Source organism: Tauraco erythrolophus, chromosome 25 (genome assembly GCF_009769465.1).
Source record: "Tauraco erythrolophus isolate bTauEry1 chromosome 25, bTauEry1.pri, whole genome shotgun sequence".
Classification (NCBI taxonomy): domain Eukaryota; kingdom Metazoa; phylum Chordata; class Aves; order Musophagiformes; family Musophagidae; genus Tauraco; species Tauraco erythrolophus.
The window spans coordinates 5,614,246-5,637,826 of NC_141489.1; the positions used below are offsets into that span (position 1 = coordinate 5,614,246).

General features: G+C 52.3%; 1 protein-coding gene across 1 annotated transcript; it reads left to right on the top strand.

The window, feature by feature from the left end:
• EFTUD2 (elongation factor Tu GTP binding domain containing 2) lies at nucleotides 1-23,581 on the top strand. Its single transcript, XM_086626736.1, has 28 exons — nucleotides 1-24; nucleotides 390-495; nucleotides 1,330-1,495; nucleotides 2,050-2,128; nucleotides 5,454-5,529; nucleotides 5,752-5,817; nucleotides 6,069-6,104; nucleotides 7,184-7,274; nucleotides 8,397-8,479; nucleotides 8,960-9,126; nucleotides 10,225-10,349; nucleotides 11,992-12,055; nucleotides 12,434-12,524; nucleotides 12,938-13,073; nucleotides 13,366-13,493; nucleotides 15,089-15,282; nucleotides 15,426-15,537; nucleotides 15,750-15,890; nucleotides 16,280-16,381; nucleotides 16,896-16,978; nucleotides 18,119-18,205; nucleotides 18,495-18,621; nucleotides 19,087-19,174; nucleotides 19,688-19,806; nucleotides 20,287-20,381; nucleotides 21,167-21,320; nucleotides 22,304-22,411; nucleotides 23,079-23,581. Exons 2-28 carry the CDS (start codon nucleotides 391-393, stop codon nucleotides 23,172-23,174), a joined length of 2,919 nt encoding a protein of 972 aa, XP_086482862.1. The 5' UTR covers nucleotides 1-24; nucleotide 390; the 3' UTR covers nucleotides 23,175-23,581.

The window sequence follows — 23,581 nt, forward strand, 5'->3', positions numbered from 1 at the left end:
CCGGCGGCGGGAGCAGCGCGGCGGGTGAGAGCGGGGCCGGGCCGGGCCGGGCCGGGTGGGCCCGGAGCGGGGGCGGGCGGGCCCGGGAGTGCCGGGGGACCTGGGGAGGAGGCGGGGGGAGGCACCCGGCGAGGGCGCGGTGAAGGCGGAGGGCGCTCGGCGGGCAGGCCGCGGCCGTCCCGGTGCGGGGCTCCGTGAGGGGCGGGAGGGCCTGGGGGGGGCGCGCGCGGTGCGGGCCGGGGCCGGGGCCGGGGCCGGGGCCGGGGCCGGGGCCGGGGTCGGGGTCGGGGTCAGGATCAGGGTCATGGTCATGGCCATGGCTGGGCAGGGAGTCGTGGGTGCCCGGGGCACGACCCGGGACCCCCCTGTGACCCCCGCCCCGCCCCCAGCATGGACACCGACCTGTACGACGAGTTTGGGAACTACATCGGGCCGGAGCTGGACTCGGACGATGACGACGATGAGCTGGGCAGAGAGTCTAAGGATCTGGACGAGGTGAGCGGGGGGCGTGGGCGGAGGATCGGTGTCCCGTGGGAGCCTGGCACGGGCCTCATCCTGCCCCGTACCCCCATGGACGCAGGGCATGAGCGCCGCGGGCTTCCCAAGTTGCCAGTGATTCCTGCCCTGTGCTGGGCTCGGGTTCTGCTGGGAGACTTTGTTCAGTGATGGGGTTGGGCTCCTGAGGATCAGAGTGGATTTGGGTTTTAAAGGATGCAGCAACTCCTGTTCCTCTCGGAAAGGGAAAGACAAAGGTTTTGCATGAGTGGCGGCTGGAACCGGGAGCATCTGTAGCTCGAGCCACATTTGGCGTTTTTGTTTGTGTCCAAGCAAACGGAGGATCCGTATCCGCTCAGCGGCACGGCCTTGAGTAACTTGCTGATGCTGCAGCAGCGTTGCAAGGAGCTCAGTTCCGCGGTAGTGGAGGCAGAGCAGGATCCACAGACGGGGCAGGGAGGCTGTGCCACGATGGGGAAGGCATCCGAGGACCAAAGTTGCTCCTTCCTGTCTCCCGTTCCTGTGGTTCACTGGGAAGCGGTGCCGCGTGTGACCGGAGTCACGTCGTGCACGAGCGCGGTTCTGTTGGGCGTGAGCGAGGGGTGGGAGTCGCTGCCTGTGCCAAGTCCTCTCGCTGTTAATTACCAAGGTGCCGCTGATTTCCAGCGGGAAGAGATGTGTTGCTCGCAGAGGGCACCCTGCAAGCTGCTCTGGGGGGTGCCCGTGCCGCGCTGGCGGCTCCCTGGCTGGCTCGTGGCTCCCCGTTGCCGTATGGTGCCAAGCCTGTGCCTTCTGGGGTGACTGGTGTTTGCAAAGCTAAACTGGTGTTTGCAGCTCGAGGATGATGACGATGATGACGATATGGGGGACCATGACGAGGACCACCCTGGCATGGAGGTGGTGCTGCATGAGGATAAGAAATACTATCCCACCGCCGAGGAGGTCTACGGGCCCGAAGTAGAGACGATAGTACAAGAGGAAGACACGCAGCCTCTCACTGGTAAGTGGCGAGAAAGCAGCGAGGTGGGTACCGAGGGAGGAGAAAACTCTTAATGAATCCTTAGAAAAGGGGAAATAATATTCCCTTCTGTTCTCCCCGTCGGTTTCAGTGCCCTTTTCGGATTCCCTCTCGGCCCCAGGAACACATAGACTCTTGTTTGTCCAGTGGTGTGCAGCTTTTGGCACGTGGGGTTATTGCAAATGCCAAGCAAACTGGCTTTTGAAGAACAGACACTGGAAAGAGGCTTGAGAAATGAAAATGCATTTAAGTGCTCTCATTTGATCCTTTTGTAACAGAATAGAGCAGTTCAGTTGGGAGAGGGCTACAACAGTCATCTAGGGAGCTACACGATCATCTAGGGAGCTACACGGTCATCTAGGGAGCTACATGGTCATCTAGATCATCAACTGCTTTTGTAAAAAGCAAAGGGAATCTGGCAGCTTGAAAACCGTGGGTTTGTCTGCCAAAGTCCCTGTTCCCCGTGGCTGTGTGTGAGCCTGCGGGGTTCAGGGTCTCTGCTAACAATGTTTTGTTGGTTTTTCTCTTGTTTTCAGAGCCTATTATTAAACCTGTGAAGACCAAGAAATTCTCTCTGATGGAGCAGACCTTGCCGGTCACTGTCTATGAGATGGAGTAAGTGTGTCGGGTTTTAAGCCTGTGCTCTGGCTCAAGCCACCTGTGCTCTGATTTCCTCCCTTTTTGTTGCTGGCAGGCAGAGGTAGGGAGGAAAAGTGGTGTGTACGGTGTGGAGGAGGCGGATTTCGGGGGCATTGGCTTGGTTTCTTACTGACACCAGCAACAGAAAAAAGTGCAGCCGTTTCCCAGGTTTGGAACCAAAATCAAGAGGAAGAAAGTACAAGACTGTCATGGTTTTAGGCAACTAAACTCCACACGACTGCTCTCTCACTCCTTCTCCAGTGAAATGGAGAGGAGAAATATATAATAAAAGGACTGAGGGTCGAGACAAGAACAGAGAGAGCACCCACCAACCATGGTCCTGGGCAAAACAGACTTGGCTTTCTTAAAGCAAAACAATTTATTAACAGTTGCTTAAAAAAAACCAAAGGGAAACAAAGCCAGTTACTTGAGAGGATAAAGAGAAAACAAGGCCAGGTCTTAAAACAACACCTCCCCATCCCCCTTTCCTTTTGTTCCCGGCTCTACCTCCCCCCCAGCGGCGCAGGGGGACAGGGAATGGGGCAGTGCAGGTCAGTTCATCCATGTTGTTACTGCCGCTCCTTTCTTAAAGGAGGAGGAGTCCTTACACCCTTTTCTCTTGCTCCAGTGGATCCCCTACTCACGAGGAAAAATCCACAAACTTCTCCAGCGTGAGTCCTACCCGCAGGAGGCAATCCTTCCCCATCGGATTGCTCCAGTGTGGGCTTTACCACAGTCTCGGATTCTTAGGGAGTTGTGGCCACTCGCTTCAGCGTGGGTCATCCCACGGACTCTAGATGCCTCACGACCTTGTCGTGCATCCCATGCTCCATTATTAACAGTTACTCGTTGTGCATCCCATGCTCCACGACCTCTCTCAGGCTCAGGCATCTCTTCCCTGACGTGGGCTTCTCCAGGGGCTGCGAGTGGGTCTCTGCTCCACTGAGTCCGTCCTGGCTGCAGGGGGGCCGCCTGCCATCTCGCCACCAGTTGCAGGGGAAACTCAGCTCCGGCACACCTCCTCCCACTCCATCTTCACTGACCCGGTGTCAGTGTGGCCATTTCTCTCAGATCTCAGTCCTCTCTGGGTGAACTCAGCCCAGCGGGCACCCCGGGAGCAGGGTGCTCCCTGAGTTCCCCAAGCGGCTCCGCCACTGCCATCTTGAGCGCGTGGTGCCGGCCTGGCATGGGCAGCCGCCTGGCTGGGGGCCAGGGAGCGGGGGCAGCGCCCTTCTCCCCTCTCCTCGCTCCTGGGCAAAGGCACGCCTTTCTGGTTCCTTTGTCCCAACTTGAATAAGGCAATTCGCAGAGGTGCCGATGATTGGCTCAACCCCGAGGGGGATGGGAGTCCGATCTGGTGGCCAGCTCCTGCCACCAGAACCCCCCCCCATCAAACCGTCACAAAGACTAACCATTGTACAGACTTTTCCCTCTGCAGTATGCAGCACGGGGCAGAGTTTTCTGAAATAGAAAGTGAATCCTACCTCGACCGCTGAGACAGAGCTTGAGACTCGGAACCCCAGTGCACATTTGCTGAGGGCAAGCTTTCTTGACTGGCTCAGGAAATATTTACATGGCCAGTGAGTGGCACACCTGATACTGGGACGTTTTGGGTTGATCCTGTTGATCATTGGCCTGCTTCCATCTCAAATTAATTCCCGTCTCTCCTGGGGAAGTTTCCAGGTGGAAGTTTTGTGCTGCTGGTAGCGCGTCGGTCAGCGCGACGCTGCAGTGCGCTGCACTCGCTGGTGTCTGCTGGCTGGACCCTGCGAAGCAGCCCCAGGGTCACCAGGGCTGGGAGAAAACCTCCTGGGAAAAATTCCAACCCCATTTCAGAGTCGAGATGTGGTACTTCCCGCCACCATGGTAAGGAATAAAGCCGATGGTTTGCTGTCTCTGTTAAAAATACCGCCCTGGCATCGACGTTGGTGTTTTGTGGGGGAGCAGAGGGCTCGGCATCCTGCGGGGCCGGTGTTTCCATGTGTCGTCTTCCGTATGAGTACGAACAGATTGAGCTGTCGTGTCAGGCTCAGCTTTCCATACACCACTTCATGGCTATCAGAGCTTTTTCCCAATTTTTAGTAGTCATCTTCGAGTGTAGATCCCAGAACCAGTAGTTCCCAGTGTGCCAGACAGACCCCACCATGTGCAGTCCCTCATCAAGGACCCTGCTGTTTTCCAGCGACAAGAATTTTGTTGGAATTGGTGTTCAGTCAGTTGGTTACTGGGCTGCTGAGGACCTTTTTGGAACGGCTGTTTCCCCGGGCTGTGCCCTGCTGCTGGCGGTGGGGCTGTGTTCGGTTACCGGAGAGAGTTTTGATCTGGCTGGGTGCAAACCAAGGAGCCTGCTGGGCGCTTAGTCGGTGACCCGCACTCTCCGTCACCTCCCGCTTTGCCGGTCCCCGTGTCCGCTGCGCGTCCCGTCTGTAGTGAATTCCTCTTCGTCCTCTTCCTTGATACGAAATTCCTGGTGGGACTTAGCCAGAAACCTGCAAGCTTGGTATCGATTTCCCATTTAGCCTTGTTTTACGACCAATAAGCAAGCTTTTAATCAGTGTTACTATTGATTTTGGGGGTTTTTAGCTCTTAATCAAATTGTTGTGTGTTAAGAAGCCTACGCATCAGGGAAAATGAAATCTTTTTAGAAAGAAGATTGTCTGGCAGCACTTATTTTCTCCAGACCCCCAGCAATGGATGTGTGTTTTATAACCTCCTGTTATTTTTCAGAGAAGTTGGTAATTTAGGATCTCGGTTATATTTTGGCCAGGACCCGTGCAGAAGTGACCAACCTGTCGTTACCCAACTCAGCTGCTGATTCTAAAAAGATTTAAATTCCATTTTCTGTTTCCTTGAGTCCCTGGGAACATCAGGGGTTCAAGACCTGAAAAGCAGAATTAACGGTGCGTGGAGCCCCGTGGCCACCTTTTAAAACAGCATGGGGTGCCCGCGGTGTACCCGAGTGCCCGCCACTGTCTGAGGGGACGTATTTCACCAGCTGGGTACATGGGTGTGACTTTTGCTCTAACGCTGACTAGAAAAGAAGAAAACTACTCAATAATATTCCATCGCTGGCAGTTTTACCAGCTCCGTAGCTTCCCACCCACTGCCATCTGTCTAGGACTCCAACTCTCTTGTCCTTCCCATCTGGGAAGTGGGATTCTTCCTCCGCAGGGCATTGGCAGCGTGAAAGTTTGGAAAGGATTCAGGGGGCACCTTGGATAGAAAGTGTAGCTGAAATGGCACCTGCTTTTCTTAGGCACAGCAGAAGCCTCCAATGGTCTTTTGTGTTTCATTCCTCCAGTTTCCTGGCAGATCTGATGGACAACTCGGAGCTGATCCGAAATGTGACTCTCTGTGGGCACCTTCACCACGGCAAGGTAGTGTGAATATCCGACGTACACCGGGCAGTAATGACTGTTTGTTGCTGACTTTCACCTCTGCTCCCGACCCCTCGGTCTCTTGCTCCTCTTGCCCATGCCGTTATTTGTAGGTTTGTAGCACACGTTCTCTGTGCTGCTACGGCAAGGGGTGGGATTGCACTCGTAATTATCTGTCTGAACATGGTCACCTCCTTTCTCTGGCGGGCTGATGTTTTTCAGACTTGTTTTGTGGACTGCCTGATAGAACAGACGCACCCAGAAATCCGGAAGCGCTACGACCAGGACGTAAGTGAGCTTTTGGGGTGTTCCTGCCCCGGGGAACGCGGGGTGGCTTTTACACTCAGAGGGAGCGTGACCGGATGTGGGGAAAACGTGGCTTGGTGGTTAGAACGTGAGGCTGGAAAGCCAGAGCTCAGTCCTAATTCTGTCTCTCTCCCTTGCCACCTTAACCCTCCATAAAGAGTTACTGTGTCCTGCCTCAAACTCAACATTTGGTACCAAAATGTGATATTCTGACTTCTGTTTTGTCCTTGCAGCTTTGCTACACTGACATATTGTTCACAGAGCAAGAGGTGAGTGAGTCTTCTGGAACAGACAGTGATTTTTATCCAGTTGTCTGATGCTTTTCTCACAGTTGTTTACTATAGGCAGTTTCCTCTTCCATTTTAACATCTTCTTGTGCCTCCCACATTTTGATTACTTTCTTTATCAATAAAATGATCTGCTCTTCTTGTTTGCCTCAGTAAGATCCCTGGTCTGACTTACTTCCATTTCCTGCAGCCATCATCTCCATGTATGATTTTACTTATCTGAGATGATAACCTGTGTTATCTTGATAGCAGCCTTATCCCATAGAATCATGGAATGGTTTGGGTGGGAAGGGACCTCAAAGATCATCCAGTTGCAACCCCCCTGCCATGGGCAGGGACACCCTCCACTACACCAGGTTGCTCAAAGCCTCATCCAACCTGGCCTTGAACACTTCCAGGGATGGGGCAGCCACAACTTCACTGGGCAACCTGCTCCAGGGCCTCAGCACCCTCCATGTAAAAAACACCAGCATATGGGTAACTCCTGTTTTCTTTGAGAGAAAGGAGTGGAAGGGGTTCGCTGCAGTGGTGGATGAGGAGAAAAACCGCAATTTCAAAATAAACATATTTCTCCTCGTTTCCCATTGATGGGAACTCTTAGCTGAGTGCTCTGATTCCATGTGGTTGGGTGTGAATGGGAATCTTGTTTTGTTACTCGCTAAATACTGTCATGACGAGAAGAATCCTGTGCAGCATTTCTTTCTCCTCATCTTCATGCTCTACTTTATGCCCTGGGTGATCAAATCTTACGCTTTGAGGTATAGCTTGGTGGCAGCAGAAGGCGAGAGCACAGAAGAATGTGCATCTTCTGTCGCTGGTGTTGCATGTTATACTTGCCTGGCTGCAGTGAGGCAGTCTAAGCCAGTATGGATGGACTGGGCTGAATACTGCACCAATCCGAGGTTGTTACTCTCTCCCTGGGAATAACAGGATGTCCTGGATGGACCCTCCTTTCCAGCTTTCTGATTTTTCTTTGGTCATCTTTTACATCTTTCTATGGTGACGTATATTTGTTTGTTTTTTTTTCTTTTAACTGATAATCCTGGTTTCCTGTTTTTCAGAGGGGAGTAGGGATCAAGAGCACACCAGTGACTATTGTTCTGCCGGACACCAAAGGAAAGTCTTTCCTCTTCAACATCATCGACACCCCAGGTGATTGTGTTATCCTGAAAATTCTGGTTTGGGATGCTCTTAGCTGAAGGCAGCTTGACGTGTGGAGCAGATACCCGAACCATTTGAACCAAAGTTCTTCTCATTAGTAAACCTCTTGGATTCTCTGGAGAGTGCTGTTGATGGGAGTGGAGCAGTAAAAGCACGTACAGTGAGGGTTAGTGAGGGCCTTTGAAGACCTTTTGTGTTGGGTAGTGGTGGGATTCTGTAGCGTTGGCTACCAGAAACACAAAGAAAGGATCTGTACCCTGAAACCTCACTGATTCGCCTGGAAATGCTGCTTCGGTGCCGTGAAACCCTGGGAAGTTTTCTCTGACAGACAGAAACTCGTGTTTGGTTTTGTGGTTTCTTGTAGGTGATTCCAGCCTGGTCTTGAGCCTTTAGCTGAGTTCAGTCTTCTGAAATCACTTCCAGCAGTAACGACTGTGGCGCTGGCTTTTAGCTAGGCTGTTGTTTCTGATCAGCAGGCCTAATGGAGGGCGAATGGGGCTGGAAATATGTTTTGGTCAGGTACGAGAAGCACACGTAGAGTTGGATTTTCCAGGTATCACCGTGCGCAGTGGGGACCGTGCTTTTCTCCAATGCTTTTGCCCCACAGCGAGACTCCGAGCAAGTTCCCTTGAGCCTCTGACAAGCTCCTGCAGGAGGAATATAACCACAGATCAACTTCTTGTAAGAAACCAAGGCCAAACTTTAGGAAGGAGGGTCTCGGGACACATCTGTTGAGTTACAGCTCGAGATGAGGGAGGTTAGAGCGCAGGAGGAGGCTGGAGGGAGAGGCATCTGTTGTTCTTTGGTGAGAAGTAATCTTCCTTCTTCTCCTAAAGTACTTGCAGGGAGCTGTGAGAAAAACAGTAACAAATGTGAGGAAAAGTGCCTGTTAAACAAGTTGTTGTGTTTATTCTCAAAAAATAGTGTTAAAGCTGAAGCGAATCCCTGTGCGGAGCTCCCGGGTCCCTGTCTGAGGATGAAGCCATCTGTGTTCTGCCTCACTGGGTACCAGTGACCAGAGCATGCTGCAGAGCAGAAGGATGACTTTCCACCCTCTGCGCTGCTGGCGTCAGGGCTCAGCCTGGTCCTCACCACCGTTTTGTGTTCTTGAAGGTCACGTCAATTTTTCTGACGAGGTGACAGCCGGCCTTCGCATTTCGGACGGCGTTGTGCTCTTCATTGATGCGGCTGAGGGGGTGAGTGCCAGGTTCTCCTGCGGGTTAATTTCAAAATCTCTTCTGCTGGAGTTTTGGATCCTGCCTGGGATGGGTTCAGCTTTCCAGGTGAGGGGTTTTTGGAGGACAGTTTGGGAAGCAAGAATATTTTCCATCCAAAACAGGGAGTCAAGCCTCTGCCTTCTGTGTCCAGGGCTGATGTGATACATGTGACCTGTAGGCTGATTATCCAACTTGTTCGCATCTCCATCCCCACGATACCTAAAACAGAGCAGGTTATTTATATCAGACATGTCCAGGGGGTGGGATTCAAGGAATTCGGTTGGGTTAGCACCTACTTTGACATTTCCGGAAGATTAGCTGCTGGCTGGCGGCTGAGTTGAGGCTTTTCTACAGACTTGCAGCGCCGCTGGTGAGGGTCGCTGCTTTGCCCGTCACGCCCTAGATAGCATTCCGTGGAGGGCGTTTGCTGAGGGCGTTTGTGCTCGTGATCCCCTGCAGGTGATGCTCAACACGGAGAGGCTGATCAAGCACGCGGTGCAGGAAAGGCTGGCGGTGACCGTGTGCATCAACAAGATCGACCGGCTGATCCTGGAGCTGAAGTTGCCCCCTACGGATGCGTACTACAAACTCAGGCACATCGTGGACGAGGTGAATGGTCTGATCAGGTACGGGTGTTCGGGACGGCGCGTCGTTCGGGCTTGCTGTCCCCTCGCCACCGCGGGTGCTTTTCTCTGTGAGCCCTGCGTGCGCCTAAAAACTCACCAGTTTCTCTATATGTGTTGAATTGTAGAAAACGAGGCAGGAAGAAGCACTAGAAATTCATCTCAGTTGATATATTGAATTATATAGGAGGGGCCAATCCTGCCTGAATTCTGACAAGCTCTTTTTCCCCCATAAGTGCACATATGACTAAAGCAGGGAACTCCCGTGCTCCCAAATGTCTCAGATACACTGAGGTTGTCCAGGCCGTATCCCAAGTTGTAGGCTGAAACGTCTCAAAGCTCCTGAACTTGTTACTAAACTGACAGGAACTCACTGTCCCAGCCCCAAAACAGAGACTGTGATCCTGCTGTGGTCACATCTCCTCGGAAGACCCTGCTCAGAGAAGGGGGCGCATCTTCTCTAGCTTTCACCGTAGCAACGCATCGTTTCTGCGGGTTCTTCTGCGTGCGGGTGGTTTGCTGAACAGCGTTCTTCCCTTGGCGTGTGTGTGTCTGCACCGTGGCCTGTACAGCCCCAGGCTGGGTTTGCACACGAGCTCACTTGCGTGTGTCTCTGTTCCATTGCTGCTGGCATCCAGCCGCTCGGAGCAGGGTAGTTTATCCTGTCTGGCACGCTTGTGAGCTCATCGAAACTGTTCTGGTTCAGTTCTGTCCCTGTTATTGGCCTTGGATTAGCTTTTCCCTTGCATTAGCTTTTCCCCCTTTCTTGGGTGACCAGCTTTGCTGCCTCTTTTTAGGGCAGGAAAAACTAGGACCTGACAAAAAATATAAAGCGCTTGTTCTGGTGATTTTTTAGTTCCTGGCTTTAAATATTTCCTCGCACAGTAATGCTTTGAAGTTTGTAGTCATAAAATGACACTGACCTGACGTTCCGATGGCAAGCGTGCTGCAGCTTCTTGTAAGATGCTGTTTGGCAATGCAGGATCCTTGCCTGTCACATACTGCTGTTTGGTGTGGGAAGTGGGTTTAAGTGTCTTCCTTGGTTCATAACATTGATTTTCAATTTTTTTTTCTTGTCTCTAAAAACTCTCTTCCTCTCAGCATGTATTCCACCGATGAGAACCTCGTTCTGTCTCCCCTTCTGGGGAACGTGTGCTTCTCCAGTTCACAGTACAGCATCTGCTTCACGCTGGGATCTTTTGCAAAGATTTATGCAGACACATATGGTGAGGATTATCCAGAAACCTTGTACACTTGAACATCTCATTTCCTCACCTTTTTTGTTGAGGTTCAAAGCCGTTCAGCTTTGACGTTCACTGCACCTGTATGACCAGTATATATGTTGTTGAATTTCTAGGAGTTGAGAGGTACTGCAGGCCTGAGCCCTGGGTGGTAAAGAGCAAAAATACAGTTCTAACTTGGTTTTAGCTGAATAGTTTCTCCTGATAAATGTTTCTTGAGTCAGAAGCCAATATTTTATAGATAGCCTTAAGGAGAAAAAACCAAGTCCCACCATGACAGTTGAAGGCGAGTGTGTGAGTGGTGCTTTCCCTCCTCCTCGGAACAGCTCAGAAGCGAAGCAGTTAAGTTCTGCCCGTCTTTTCACAAAAGGCTCCAGAGTCTGAGACTCAGCTGCAGCCGGGTGCAAGCTTGGCCCACAAGGTTTTGCACTCTTGCCCTCTTTCTTTTTAAAGAAACTGTCTTTTTCTGGCTTTGATTTAATTTTCTGTTCCCCAGGTGCCCGCTCAGGGCAATCTGCCACGTGTAAAAGTGGGGCTTTTGCTCGCGTTAGCCAGCTGTACAGCCAGGGTTTTGAAGTCTCACACTGGGGATTTCGGGGTGATCTGTAAGAGCCGTGAGCAGAGGAAGAAGGATGTTGTAAAGCAGCTGGCCGAGCTCTTGCAAAGAAGTTAGCCTGAGGAAGGGTGAGGTTGTAGAGGTCAGGGACTGACGTGCCAGGACTAGCGTGTGTCCTCGTGAGTTTGGAGAAATAAATGAGCTCCCTGGGTGTCACAGCATTAACTCAATGCCTGCTAGGGTGATACCCCTTCTTTGGGGCACCAATAAAGATCGGTAGATGTCATCTGTGTGGGGCAGACATGAGCTGAACGGGTGCTTGAAGTCAGTAACACTCAATTGTTGCCATCAGGGATTTTATGTGCAGCCACCACACTTCAACTAACATGAGTTACAGTAGTTTAACTGTCAAAACCGCAGCCACCATGAAATTTCTTATGCTTGCACATCTGCCCACAGCAAAAGCTTGTTTGGAAACTGCTGTAAATTATCACCGCTGTCTTATTATTTGCAAATCTACCATGACAGCCGAGCACTACACCGTTCCTTTAGCACTTGGGTGTTTTGCCTGTGCACTCAGTGCATCAGCTGAAAAAGAGAGGAGAACCTGGAGATGTTCAGCAAGGCAGAAAATGCTTGCGATAAGCCCGCGGGGCGGATGGGGCGTAAGCCATCCCAGCACCTTGACACTACAGCGTCAGGTTGTGGTGTTAACGTTTGGAAAATGAAGCAGATGTAAGCGGGTTCCTGCAGCGTGGCGCCTGGCAGGGCAGCTCTTCTCCACTCTAACCTTGTGTGTAATTGAGAGAGTTGAAATGTCCCTGAGAAGGAAGGTGTGTGAACCCACACTGTTGTCTTCGGTCGACTGTTTTCTGTCCGCCTCTCTGCCTGGTCTGCCCAGGTCAGAGCGTAATCGTTTTTTCCGAATCGGAACCAAGCGTTCACTCGCCAGCATCGGTCCATTAAATTTAATCCTCAGGGCTAGTTTAAAAGCCAAAACTCAAAGATTTCCAAGATGAGAGAAATACAGTGTATTCTGAGAGACTTTTGCCGTTTGCTTTTCCCCTTCAGGAGACATCAATTATCAGGAGTTTGCAAAGCGGCTGTGGGGTGACATCTACTTCAACCCGAAGACGTAAGAAGCCTGTTTAAATGTCTGTTAGTTTATTGCTGGGTTTTTCCCTCCTTTCCGTGTAAAACGCAGACTAGATGACCACACAAGGTCCCTTACAGCCCGAGTTGTCCTGCGATGGAGTAGTATCTGGGAAGGGTTGAGTCAGGCCTCCTGCTTGGTGTGAATCCATGTGGTCCTCCTGAATCCCATAAGTAGGAGCAGAGAGCCTCTTCTGGCCTTTGCTTGGAGTAAGCATGACTCCTGTGTCCCTGACAGCTTCCCAGGAGGACTGGGAGGGAGAAGAAGATCAGGTGGGAAGAGCAGAGGCTGTGTTTGCAGTAGGGGTGCTTGCAGGCTGCAGAGCGCTTGCTCCTCATCTCTCCTTTGGTCTCCCAACAGCCGCAAGTTCACTAAAAAGGCTCCAACCAGCAGTTCCCAGCGCAGCTTTGTGGAGTTCATTCTGGAGCCGCTGTACAAGATCTTGGCTCAGGTATGTGGCGGTTCATTCTCCTTCCCACAGTTCCAGATCAGAGTGGCCAAGGGCTGGACACTGGGTGGTGGTGTCCCTGGTGCCTGAGGGGCTCACCCGTCCCCTTACACAGTGGGATCTTCACAGATCTCTGGGTTTGGGGGAGCAGAGCAATGGGGAGCAACTCCTTAACAGTTGCTCCTTGCAAATATAGTCCGATATTTGCCCAGTTAAGAGAACTGCCTTTGCTCCTTCTAGTGTGCTCTGATACCAGCCAAGTGATAATTTGAACCTGCTGGCCCGTTCTCGTTTGAGCTCCAAACCAGAGCAGGTCGAGAGCCCTGAGGGGGATGGCTGGTGTGTGAAGCTGCACCTGGGAGTTACTGGCTTGGGCCCCTGCAGTAGAGCTGAGAGTGGTGCTCGTTGTCTTGCAGGTGGTGGGAGACGTGGACACGACTCTGCCCAGGACTCTGGATGAACTTGGGATCCACCTGACCAAAGAGGAATTGAAATTGAACATTCGGCCCCTCCTGCGGCTTGTCTGCAAGAAGTTCTTTGGGGAATTCACAGGTAAACGCTGTTTGCCTTCCCCTCCACAGTCTTCCCAATACCCTGGTCTGACCTCAGCAGAGTTAAGGGCTGTGTTACAGCCATGGAGTGCTCGCTTGCACAGATCCCTTCTTGGCTTTCCAAACATAAAATATTAAGCCATTTGCCCAAAGGACACCTCGAGACGCCGCTCGCATCTTCCCCATTGCTGTGGGTGCCCTGCAGTCAGAATGGCTTTGCCTTGTGTTCATTGGAGTCCGTTTCTTTCCTCTGCACTGCTTGATCGTGTTCTCACGGAGTGTTACTTTTCCAGGCTTCGTGGACATGTGTGTGCAGCACATCCCCTCCCCGAAGGTGGGAGCCAAGACGAAAATCGAACATACCTACACCGGTGGTGTCGACTCTGACCTGGGGGAGGCCATGAGTGAATGCGACCCTGACGTAAGGAAACTCTTTGGCTTTGCTCGGAGCGTCCGAGAGCGTGGCAGATATGCCCTCCTGTGACTGCCTTGGCAGGGCAGCTGCCTCCTAGACAGCCATCTGCACAGATTTGACTTGCAGCGTTTCGAAACCTCTCATCCGATACTGAAACAAGTCTCTTCACTCGGAGAAACTTTAGCTGCCTGCCAGGGCAGCCCTTGAGAGGAAGAATTGTTTGACAGTGTTCAGAGGAGAGCAGGACTAGGTCAGGACTTCAGAAGCACGTGGGAACGGCAGGGTGATTTTGTGTCCTTTTGCTGCCTTTTTCTCCCTTTTCCTTGGACGTTTGATTTTCTCTCCAATCTCTGAGAAAACTGATCTGAACTGTGCTGATAAAAATAACCCTGCATCAGTTAGTCAGCACCTTTCCTCTCAAAGCCTCGCAAAAACCTTCCTCCTCAACCAGCTCGTACTGAGCTGTCATGCAGAGTTCTCGAGAGCCACCAACGCCAGCCAGCAGCTCAGTGAGGAAGTTGTCCGTGACTTTTTTTTGGCGACTAAACTGGTCAAGGGGCTGGAAAATAAAACTTATGAGGAGCGGCTGAGGGAGTTGGGGCTGTTTAGCCTGGAGAAGAGGAGGCTGAGGGGAGACCTGATTACGGCCTACAAATACTTGAGAAGGGATGGTGGGGAGGTGGGGGAAGGGCTCTTTACATTAGTGATGGGTGATAGAACAAGAGGAAATGGGTATAAGCTTAGTCAGGGGAGATTCAGGTTGGATGTTAGGAAGTATTTCTTCTCGAAAGGGTTGTCAGCCACTGGAATAGGCTGCCCAGGGAGGTGGGCAGTTGAGTCCCCATCCCTGGGTGTGTTTAAGAACAGGGTGGATGATCTACTTAGGAAAATGGTTTAATGGGGATTAGGGACGGTTGGATTGGATGATCTCTAAGGTCTTTTCCAACCTAGAAATCTATGAAATGAAATCTATGAAATTTTGCTCTAATGTCTAGAGAGAAAATAAATCTCTTATTTTAGTGAGTTGTGATTACCGACATAAAACTGTAGAGTGGTGGCTCTCACCAGATCACTGGTTGTGGAATGACTTGTGATCTGTGGATACTCGGGTGCTCTGCCCTGAGCTGGTTTGCAGGCCAGCAGATGACATTTCTTCTCATGGCCTTGTCCCGACTACTGTTTGCTATTGTAGAACCATAGAATGGTTTGGGTTGGAAGGGACCTTCAAGATCATCCAGTTCTAAACCCCTGCCATGGGCAGGGACACCTTCCACTAGTCCAGGTTGCTCAAAGCCCCATCCAACCTGGCCTTGAACACTTCCAGGGATGGGGCAGCCACAGCTTCTCTGGGCAACTGTTCCACAAGAGGAGGAAGGAGAGCTCCAGAAAGGACCACCAAAGTCATTTGGGGCATCTCCATACAAGGCAAGGAGATACAAGACTCCCAGTGGAAGGAAATAAAGGACTTGACAAGTCAAAAGAAGTATTTCTAAAGTGCAGCCCATTAATCCCTTTGTATCCATGAGTCCTACCAGGTCTGTGTCTGTTTCTTGACTGTTTTTTGAAAGAGGCTCATTTCTCTCTCTCTGTCTCTCGGGAAGGGTCCACTGATGTGTCACACGACGAAAATGTACAGCACGGATGATGGTGTTCAGTTCCATGCCTTTGGCAGAGTGCTCAGTGGTACCATCCACGCTGGGCAGCCTGTGAAGGTCCTTGGAGAAAACTATACCCTGGAAGATGAGGAGGATTCCCAAATCTGCACTGTCGGACGCCTCTGGATCTCGGTTGCGAGGTATGGAAAGCTCGGGCAGTGTGTTCATCTGGGGGAGGACTTACGTGGAGTTGTTGGTGCCAGGGACGAGGAGGAGGACAGTGCTGCAAGGGGCCTGGGGCTGGCAGCAGTGGGCACTGCAGTGATGCTCCACTGCCTTTTAGGTACCACATTGAGGTCAACCGGGTTCCTGCTGGCAACTGGGTGCTGATAGAAGGAGTGGACCAGCCCATAGTGAAGACTGCAACTGTCACGGAGCCGCGGGGCAATGAGGAGGTACTGTGCCTAGCTGGTATCGCTCGGCCTTACAGGGAGTCAGGGGCGTGGAGCACATCTGAAAAAGCTTCGGTGGTGAGGTTGAAACCTCTGCCAAGGAGCCAGGGCACAAGAGCCAGTAAGGGAAGGAGAACAGCATCAAACGCTGCGTGTAGCTCCAGTGGCCACCTAATGATGTGGACCTTCAGCTCTTTGTCCATATCTGGTTTCAGGCTCAGATCTTCCGTCCTTTGAAGTTCAACACCACGTCTGTCATCAAAATAGCTGTAGAGCCAGTCAACCCCTCGGAGCTCCCCAAAATGTTAGATGGTCTTCGCAAAGTCAACAAGAGTTACCCCTCGCTTACTACTAAGGTATTTCTGGTGTATGCTTGACTGTTTTCAGCTCATGCTGTGGGCCACCTTGTAGCCTGATCTTAAATTATTTTTTTGCTGTGGGCCGTTTCCTTTGTTGTGGGTTTTTCTTTCCGTGCTGTTGCAGTCGATCTCATAAATTATGTGGGAATAGCAAAAAACTGTAAATCCAGCAGAAAAACACACACCTTGCTGTGCCAGGGAAGCAGCTTTCTGCAGAGCACGTCAGCATTTTCTGCTAGAAAGGGCTGGGGGAGCTTTCCTTGGGGTGCTCTGATCCTGACCAATTTATTTAAAGCTGATACTTCCTCAGGCTTGTGTAGGAACCTGGAAGGGAAGGGCCTGTGCGCAGTAACGCTGTCGGTCGAACCTCTGGCTTTATTTTCCAGGTGGAAGAGTCTGGGGAACATGTGATCCTGGGGACGGGGGAGCTCTACCTGGATTGCGTGATGCATGACCTACGGAAGATGTATTCCGAGATTGATATCAAGGTGATGAAATGAGGGAGGGGTTTTCCCCACTGGGGAGGGGGTTTTGTCCCCCTGTCTCAGAAGAACGGGAAGATAAACCAAGCTGAATGTACAGCATGGATTTGGTCAGGTCCTTTTAAAAGGGGGGAAAAAAAGAGCTGTTAGGATGCCAAAGTAACTCTTGCAGCCTGACTGTGTCACACCTTTGTGATTGAGAGCCTGAAAATTGGCTTGGAGGGAGATGTGGGACCATGCTCCAGCCTCTTCCTGTACTTCAGCCATGCCTGACTAGCATCAAATAAATAATTTGAGCGGAATTTTTCATATGTGGACCTAGGTTTAAATGTTCCTGTCTTGTTTGAACGAAGGAATTAGTAAAGCTGTCTGTGCAGGCCTCAGTGGTTCCTACACAATGCTGATGAAAACACTGGCAGATGAACGAGATTTTTCTTGTAGGTGGTCAAAAGTTTCAAAAAGTCTCTTAATAAACAAAAAAGTACTTGAAAATCTTACAAGCTTGTTGTCGTAATTGCAGGTCGCCGACCCAGTCGTGACATTCTGCGAGACAGTGGTGGAAACGTCCTCCCTGAAGTGCTTTGCTGAGACACCCAACAAGAAGTAAGAGCCCATGGGCGAGCTGGGCATGGGAGAAGGGCAGGTGCAGGGGTTCCCTGGAGACCAGACTTCGTCCCTTCCGAGGGGTCTGTTCTCGGTGGCTGTTGTTCTGACACGTGGCGCGTGCCTGGGTCGGTGCCTGCCGTTGTTGCAGCTCTGCTGAGCTCTCCAGTAACGCCCTCGAGTCACAGGGAGGTTTCTGTGTTTTGTAGGAACTCTCAGAACAGAAGGAATAAAGACAGATCCATGTTCTCCTTTCTTTTAGCTACATTTCACAGTCAGCAGTTCTCCAAGACTGGATGTATTGGGATCCTAGAGCAGGTGCCAAAGAGCCCAGTGCTGCCTTCAGCAGCTCCCCAAACGTTTCCTGAACGAAAGCTTTGTCTTCTCTTACTCATTCTTCATCTTGAAATGGATTTTTTTCCTTCCTGGTGATGCACTGGAGCCTTGCAGCCTCATTTCATCTTCCTCCTCCAGCAGTGCATTATGAGATGCGCGTGTTTGGAAGAGGGAGACCTGAGAGGGAACATAGGCTGAATAACCAGGATGAAATCTAGGAGCATAGGACGTTTTAGTGCTGGAATTTTCAGGGAAATCATGATCTGTCATATGCTGAAGATGGCTTTCCTGTGTTGTCCTCTGGTTTCTGGTTCTTCTTGCCCTCCTTTATTCTGGTATAGTCTCTCCATGGTTGGCAGCCTTACTTTTGGGAACAGAAAAGTTCCAGTTTTAGGTCAGTCTTTGAACTGCTGGGCATGCGGAGTGACCTGCTCTGGGGGCAGGTTACTGGCGTTGGGAGGTTCTCCACGGCAACATCCCGTGCGTTGGACACAGTGAGTGCTGGCTCTTACAGAGGCATATTGCCTGGCCATGGCCTGCCTTCTGCAGCCCGGACGAGTGCTGGGCACCTGGCAGGAGGGATGGAGTCACACTGCCCCTTAGCAAACTGCTTCTGGAGTTGAACAGGCTTCGGAGAGAAGTTCAGTGCATGGGCTGTCTTTAAAAGCAAGACAGTAACACTGAAGGACACAGATGGCTTCATCTCCCTAGCCATGTTTGAGGGAGCGCACGGTCCCTGAGGTCCTGCCAATTACTCCCGTTTCCATCATTCCGTGGACTAATTGCAACTGTCTCTCTTCTCAGGAACAAGATCACGATGATTGCCGAGCCTCTGGAGAAGGGACTCGCAGAGGACATTGAAAATGAAGTGGTCCAGATAACGTGGAACAGGTATGACTGATCTAGGGAGAGCAGCAATCCTTCTAGAAGCAAATAATTGGGGAAAAAAGGGAATGCTGGGATCTGCAAGGTCCACGTTACCGGCCAGCAGCCTCTAGGCAGGGGCCCTGGCTTCAGTATTGCTACCAGTTAGTCCGTGAGCATCCCTCCTCCAGCAATAGAGTTGCTCCAGGTAAAAAGCTGAAACCATTTTGTGCCTGAAGGGAGCAAGTTCATAAATCTGTCGTGAGTACAGTCGGATACTTGTTTCCTAAACTTTCTTCCATTCTTCTTCTATCAGAAAAAAGCTGGGTGAATTCTTCCAGACCAAATACGACTGGGATTTGCTGGCTGCCCGTTCCATCTGGGCCTTTGGGCCAGACGCCACCGGCCCGAACATCCTAGTAGATGATACGCTGCCCTCAGAGGTGAGAAACACAGGCAGGGGGTTACGTTGCGGTGAGACATTTGTCCGGTGGTGCCAAGAGGTGACCGCTCCTTCCAGAGCCTGCAGCAGGGTGCTAGTGGTGTTGGAGCGCTCATGGCTTTGCCGGATCCCAGATCTGCTGTATTTTCTCTGCCATACTCCTACACTGGCTAGCACATCATCTGTTATTTTTCAGGTGTTGCTATTTGGGCCAACATCCTCAAAATTGGCAACTAACTGGCCTGCCTTTCAGGATTACCAAAATACAGCCTCTTTTAATTTACAGCTCTAGATGCCAGACTCTGAAGATGATGCTCCTGAGCTGTGACAGCGAGGGAGGGACATTAGGGATATCAGGGGGACGTTACTGCTCTTCTAGGAACTGGCTTTTAAACACTGGGGTCTGTCTGTTACTGCCTGGTGGTGCAGATTTGGGCTCTGAAGCAGCCTGTCTGTCTGTCTGTAGGTGGACAAGTCGCTGCTGGGCTCTGTGAAGGACAGCATTGTGCAGGGATTTCAGTGGGGCACCAGGGAAGGGCCTCTCTGTGATGAATGTAAGTAGGACCTGTGGAACAGCAGAGTGAGTAAATCGGTTAAATTCTGCCATATCTAAGAATTCAAGTGATTTTGCTGGTGCAGTCCCTCAGTGACCCATTTCCTTCTCACGCTGCAGCTGGGAACAGCTCTGGGGATGGGTGACAAGGGAGATAACGGAATCTTCCTCTTTTTCCTGGCTGCTGATGCCACCCAGGCACTGGCACAAACCAGAGCTTGGTAGCTGGCAAGCTGGCTCTCCCAGCCCTTGGCTCTGCTTGTATTGTTCAGGTGCAGACCGCTGAGCACCCTGCAACGTCACCTGCTGAATTGGTGGTGTTCGATGTGCAGGGTTAGGACATGGTCACAACTTCCCTGCTGGAGTTAAATTTGGGATAACTACCTCTGGTGGCTTTAGGTCTTCATCTGGATGTTAGTTATGTGCTCAGGGTCCCTGGGGATGCACAGCTGGTGCTGGGAGGGCAGAGAACATCCCCCTCGAGTCACTTGCTGTCATTTCTGCCCTTCCTCAGTGATCCGCAACGTGAAGTTTAAGATCCTGGATGCAGTGATTGCTCAGGAGCCCTTGCACCGGGGTGGAGGACAGATCATCCCGACAGCCCGGAGAGTGGTGTATTCTGCTTTCCTGATGGTGAGGACTATGCCGAGCGTGACAAAGACTGAACTTTGCTCTGTGCCAGCTCCTGTGGGCTCCGAGGAGCGCGAGTTGCGTGTGTGCTGCGGTATCTGCCCCAGGGATGTTGGTTTAAACTGACTCATTCATCCATTAATGTTTCCAGCACCCTCATGGGCTGGCAGACGGGTTTCACAAGCGATCACGTTCCAGTCTGGCTGGAAACTTGCGTGCATCTGCTCTGTCTCCCCTTTTTGCTGGCGTTTGGCTTGCTGGGAAGGGTGGGCGTGGAGGAGAGAAGCATATGACTCATGGCAGAAGCAGAAAAGCTCCTTTCAGTGTCTGGTTGACGTTGGTGTGGGCAGCCGTGGGGCAGCAGGAACCCTTTCATCCCCAGGCAGGTGCTGTCTGACCAAAGCGTGCCAGTCCCTGACTCTTGAACCGAATTGTGTTGGCATTGCTGGAGGCTCAGTGGCTTCTGTCCCCTTCTCCTCACAGGCCACCCCTCGCTTGATGGAGCCCTACTACTTCGTGGAGGTGCAGGCTCCTGCCGACTGCGTGTCTGCGGTGTACACGGTCCTGGCCAGGCGAAGGTGAGCTGCTCTGACCAGCTGCCATCACCTTAGGATTGCAAAGCAGCAACTGCTCGCTTGAGATCTGGGTTGCTAGAGATGTTCTCCGCTTGTAAAGTGAGGAGAGAGGGTGAAATCTGTGTGACGTGACAGCTGAAAGCTTCCTTGACTCATCCCAGCCCCTGTGCTGTGTGGGGAGGAGACACCCAGGATCACACACAGCCTTTGGTTTGTGCCTCGTGTTTCCTGAGTGTCAGAGAGGAGGTGATGTACAGGGACATGAGACCACACCTGCAGTACTGTGGTCAGCGTAAGACAGACAGGGACCTGCTCAAGCAGGTCCAGAGGAGGCCACGAAGGTGATCAGGGGCCTGGAGCACCTCTGCTATGGAGACAGGCTGAGAGAGTTGGGGCTGTTCAACCTGGAGAAGAGAAGGGTCCGGGGAGACCTTCTAGCGGCCTCCAGTTCTTAAAGGGGGCCTCCAGGAAAGATTAGGAAGAAATCTTTATTGTGATAGGATGAGGGGCAACAGTTTTAATCTGAAAGAGGGGAGATTTCGATGGGATCTAAGGAAGAAATTCTTCCCTCTGAGGGTGCTGAGGCACTGGCACAGGTTGCTCAGAGAAGCTGTGGCTGCCCCATCCCTGGAAGTGTTCAAGGCCAGGTTGAGCAACCTGGTGTAGTGGAAGGTGTCCCTGCCCATGGCAGGGGGGTTGGAACTGGATGGTCTTGAAGATCCCTTCCAACCCAAACCGTTCTATGGTTCTGTGACATACAGGAAGACTGATTTTTTGATGTGTTGCAGAGGCCACGTGACGCAAGATGCTCCGATCCCAGGCTCCCCTCTCTACACCATCAAAGCCTTCATCCCAGCCATTGATTCATTTGGGTTTGAGACAGACTTGAGGACCCACACACAGGGACAAGCCTTCTCGCTCTCTGTCTTCCACCACTGGCAGGTGAGTCCAAGACCTGGTGAGATGGGGAAGAGGAACCTGGTAGGATCAGGCACCAGGTAGGTGCTCTCAGTAAAGCTTGGTGCTATGGCCAACACAGGGTAGGACAACTTCTCTGGAGAACATCCTCAAAGGATCTCAAGTTGGGGAGGCTTTGCACCCCAGCAGTTTAGTGTCTGCCAGAAGTCAACAGCTTTTTTCCAAGTCACGTCACCCTTTGCCCTGTCGAGGGAGCGCTCAATGCGGCTGCTTGCTGAGCATAATGGCCCTTCTGTGCCCGGAGAGAGGACACCCTCATCCAGGAGCAGGGAAGCTGTTAGGGTGCACACGGGGCTCTGCAGCTTGGGGAGCAGAGGGCTTGGAGCAGGGCTCGGGCGTGTTGGTCTGCTGTAAGACACGGGTTGCCACGCTTTGGCTCTGCCTCTCGGAGAAGGCTGTTTAAACCTATGGCAAACAGGGCCTGGGACAAAATACTGGCCCCTGGCCACTTCCCTGTCTGGGGCAAATCGGGTCTGGTGGGAGCTGCTCTCACGAGCCTGTGAGATGCACAGCTACTGGTGGTGCAGCCAGGTGGGAGCAGCAGCAGTCTGAGCCCCAAGAGCTGGCTTAAAGGTCAAGATGTGAAAGCCTGAGGCTTGGCTCTGGAGAGAATAAATGTGCCTGGTTTCTGGAGAGGGTTGTGCTGACTGGGACCCACGTGGGTTGTTCTGCTTAGCAGGTTTCTAGAGGTCTTAGAGTACGCCGGCGGGTGGGGAAGGTGGGACGTGCTCTTGGCTTGAGTTAGCAACACTGTATTAGCGACTTCTGGCAGGAATGATCACCAGTAGTGATGTGACAGTTTTTCTGTGCCAGGAGAACAGATGGGGTGTTGGGCTGTCACACCAAGGCTGAGGGTGTCCACAGGAGTGTTTCCCGCTGTAGTTCAGGCTCTCCTGGAGGTGGAACCAGCCCCAGTGTTGCTCTTATGACCTGGCCCTGTGTTTCAGATTGTGCCTGGTGACCCCTTGGACAAAAGCATCGTCATCCGACCCCTGGAGCCGCAGCCAGCCCCGCACCTGGCCAGAGAGTTCATGATCAAGACCAGGCGTAGGAAGGTACATCTGGGAGTAATCCCCGTACCGTCCATCAGTCCATCTGTGCCAGCAGCTGAGCTGTTGTGGTGGTGTCCTGTGGGCTTGCCACGTCCCCTCTGTGTGCCCAGAGCAGAACGATGTCCTTTGTGCCTTGGACTTCCCTCACACTTGATCCCTCATGCTGCCCATTGGTGCCTGTGGTCGTCCCAGTGCCTGTGATGGTCTCATGAGCCGCTCATCTGGCAGCAGCTCCCCCCAAAAGCAAGGTTCTGCGGCATGCGCTGAGCCCCGCTCCCTCCCCAGCCCATCTGACCCCTTGGTGGCCTGATTCAGCCCGTTTATCCAGCAGAAAAAGCAACAACTGGTTCCTGTGCTGGTGTAGTGAGCTGGACTGAGGGGTTGGAGGGGCTCCTGGGGCCGCGGAGGGAATCAAGGTCCCCTTTGGGAGGGCAGTGAGCTGGTAGTTACGCTCAGCAGCAGCAACCACACACTTGCAGCTTCCCGAGAGGCTGTTAGATGTCTGTGAGCTGCTGAGCAACGCTTGATCCCTGCAAATTCTCCTGCCTCCTCTGGAGCCCAAAAATTTATCATAGTGCAGGGACACCGGGGCTTTTTGGTGGGCTCTCTGCCGGCGTGGCGGTGTGAGGCTGGTGGAGGAATAACCTCTGGCTTCGCGGTTACCCTGCAGGGCCTGAGCGAGGATGTGAGCATCAGCAAGTTCTTCGACGACCCCATGTTGCTGGAGCTGGCCAAACAAGACGTCGTTCTCAACTACCCCATGTGAACGTGCTCCTGCAGCGTGAGGGCTGCGTCTGTCTGTCCTTCCCCATCCCTGCTTGCCCGGTCCTGGCTCCTGGATGCTGGAGGCACGTAGGGAACCGCTCCGCAGGTGGCTCTCACAGCTGGAGAAGTCTCCCTGGGCATTCGTGGACTATGCACTTGGGGCCGGTCCCGTGTAGGGAGCAGCCCCAAGCGCTGATGCTTTATTTTTGTATTAGTTGTGAGCCTCCAGCCAGGAGCTTTTTCCCTTTGGATAAGCTCTCTCCAGGCTCACGGGTTATCCCAGCACGAATACAACGTCGAGATTAAGGACTGAGCGTAAAGGTGCGTGCGGAGCCTTTGAGCTTCCTTCTAACCCTGTCCTGGCTGCCGGGGGTGTTTTCCCGTGGGCAAAGCTCATCGTGGGGCAGG

Excerpts from the sequence above, each read along its gene's own strand:
- EFTUD2 (XM_086626736.1), top strand. The coding sequence starts at position 391 with ATGGACACCGACCTGTACGACGAGTTTGGGAACTACATCGGGCCGGAG. Across the intron at positions 1,496-2,049 it reads AGACACGCAGCCTCTCACTG|AGCCTATTATTAAACCTGTG; the intron begins GTAAGTGGCGAG and ends TCTTGTTTTCAG. Across the intron at positions 12,056-12,433 it reads ATCTACTTCAACCCGAAGAC|CCGCAAGTTCACTAAAAAGG; the intron begins GTAAGAAGCCTG and ends GTCTCCCAACAG.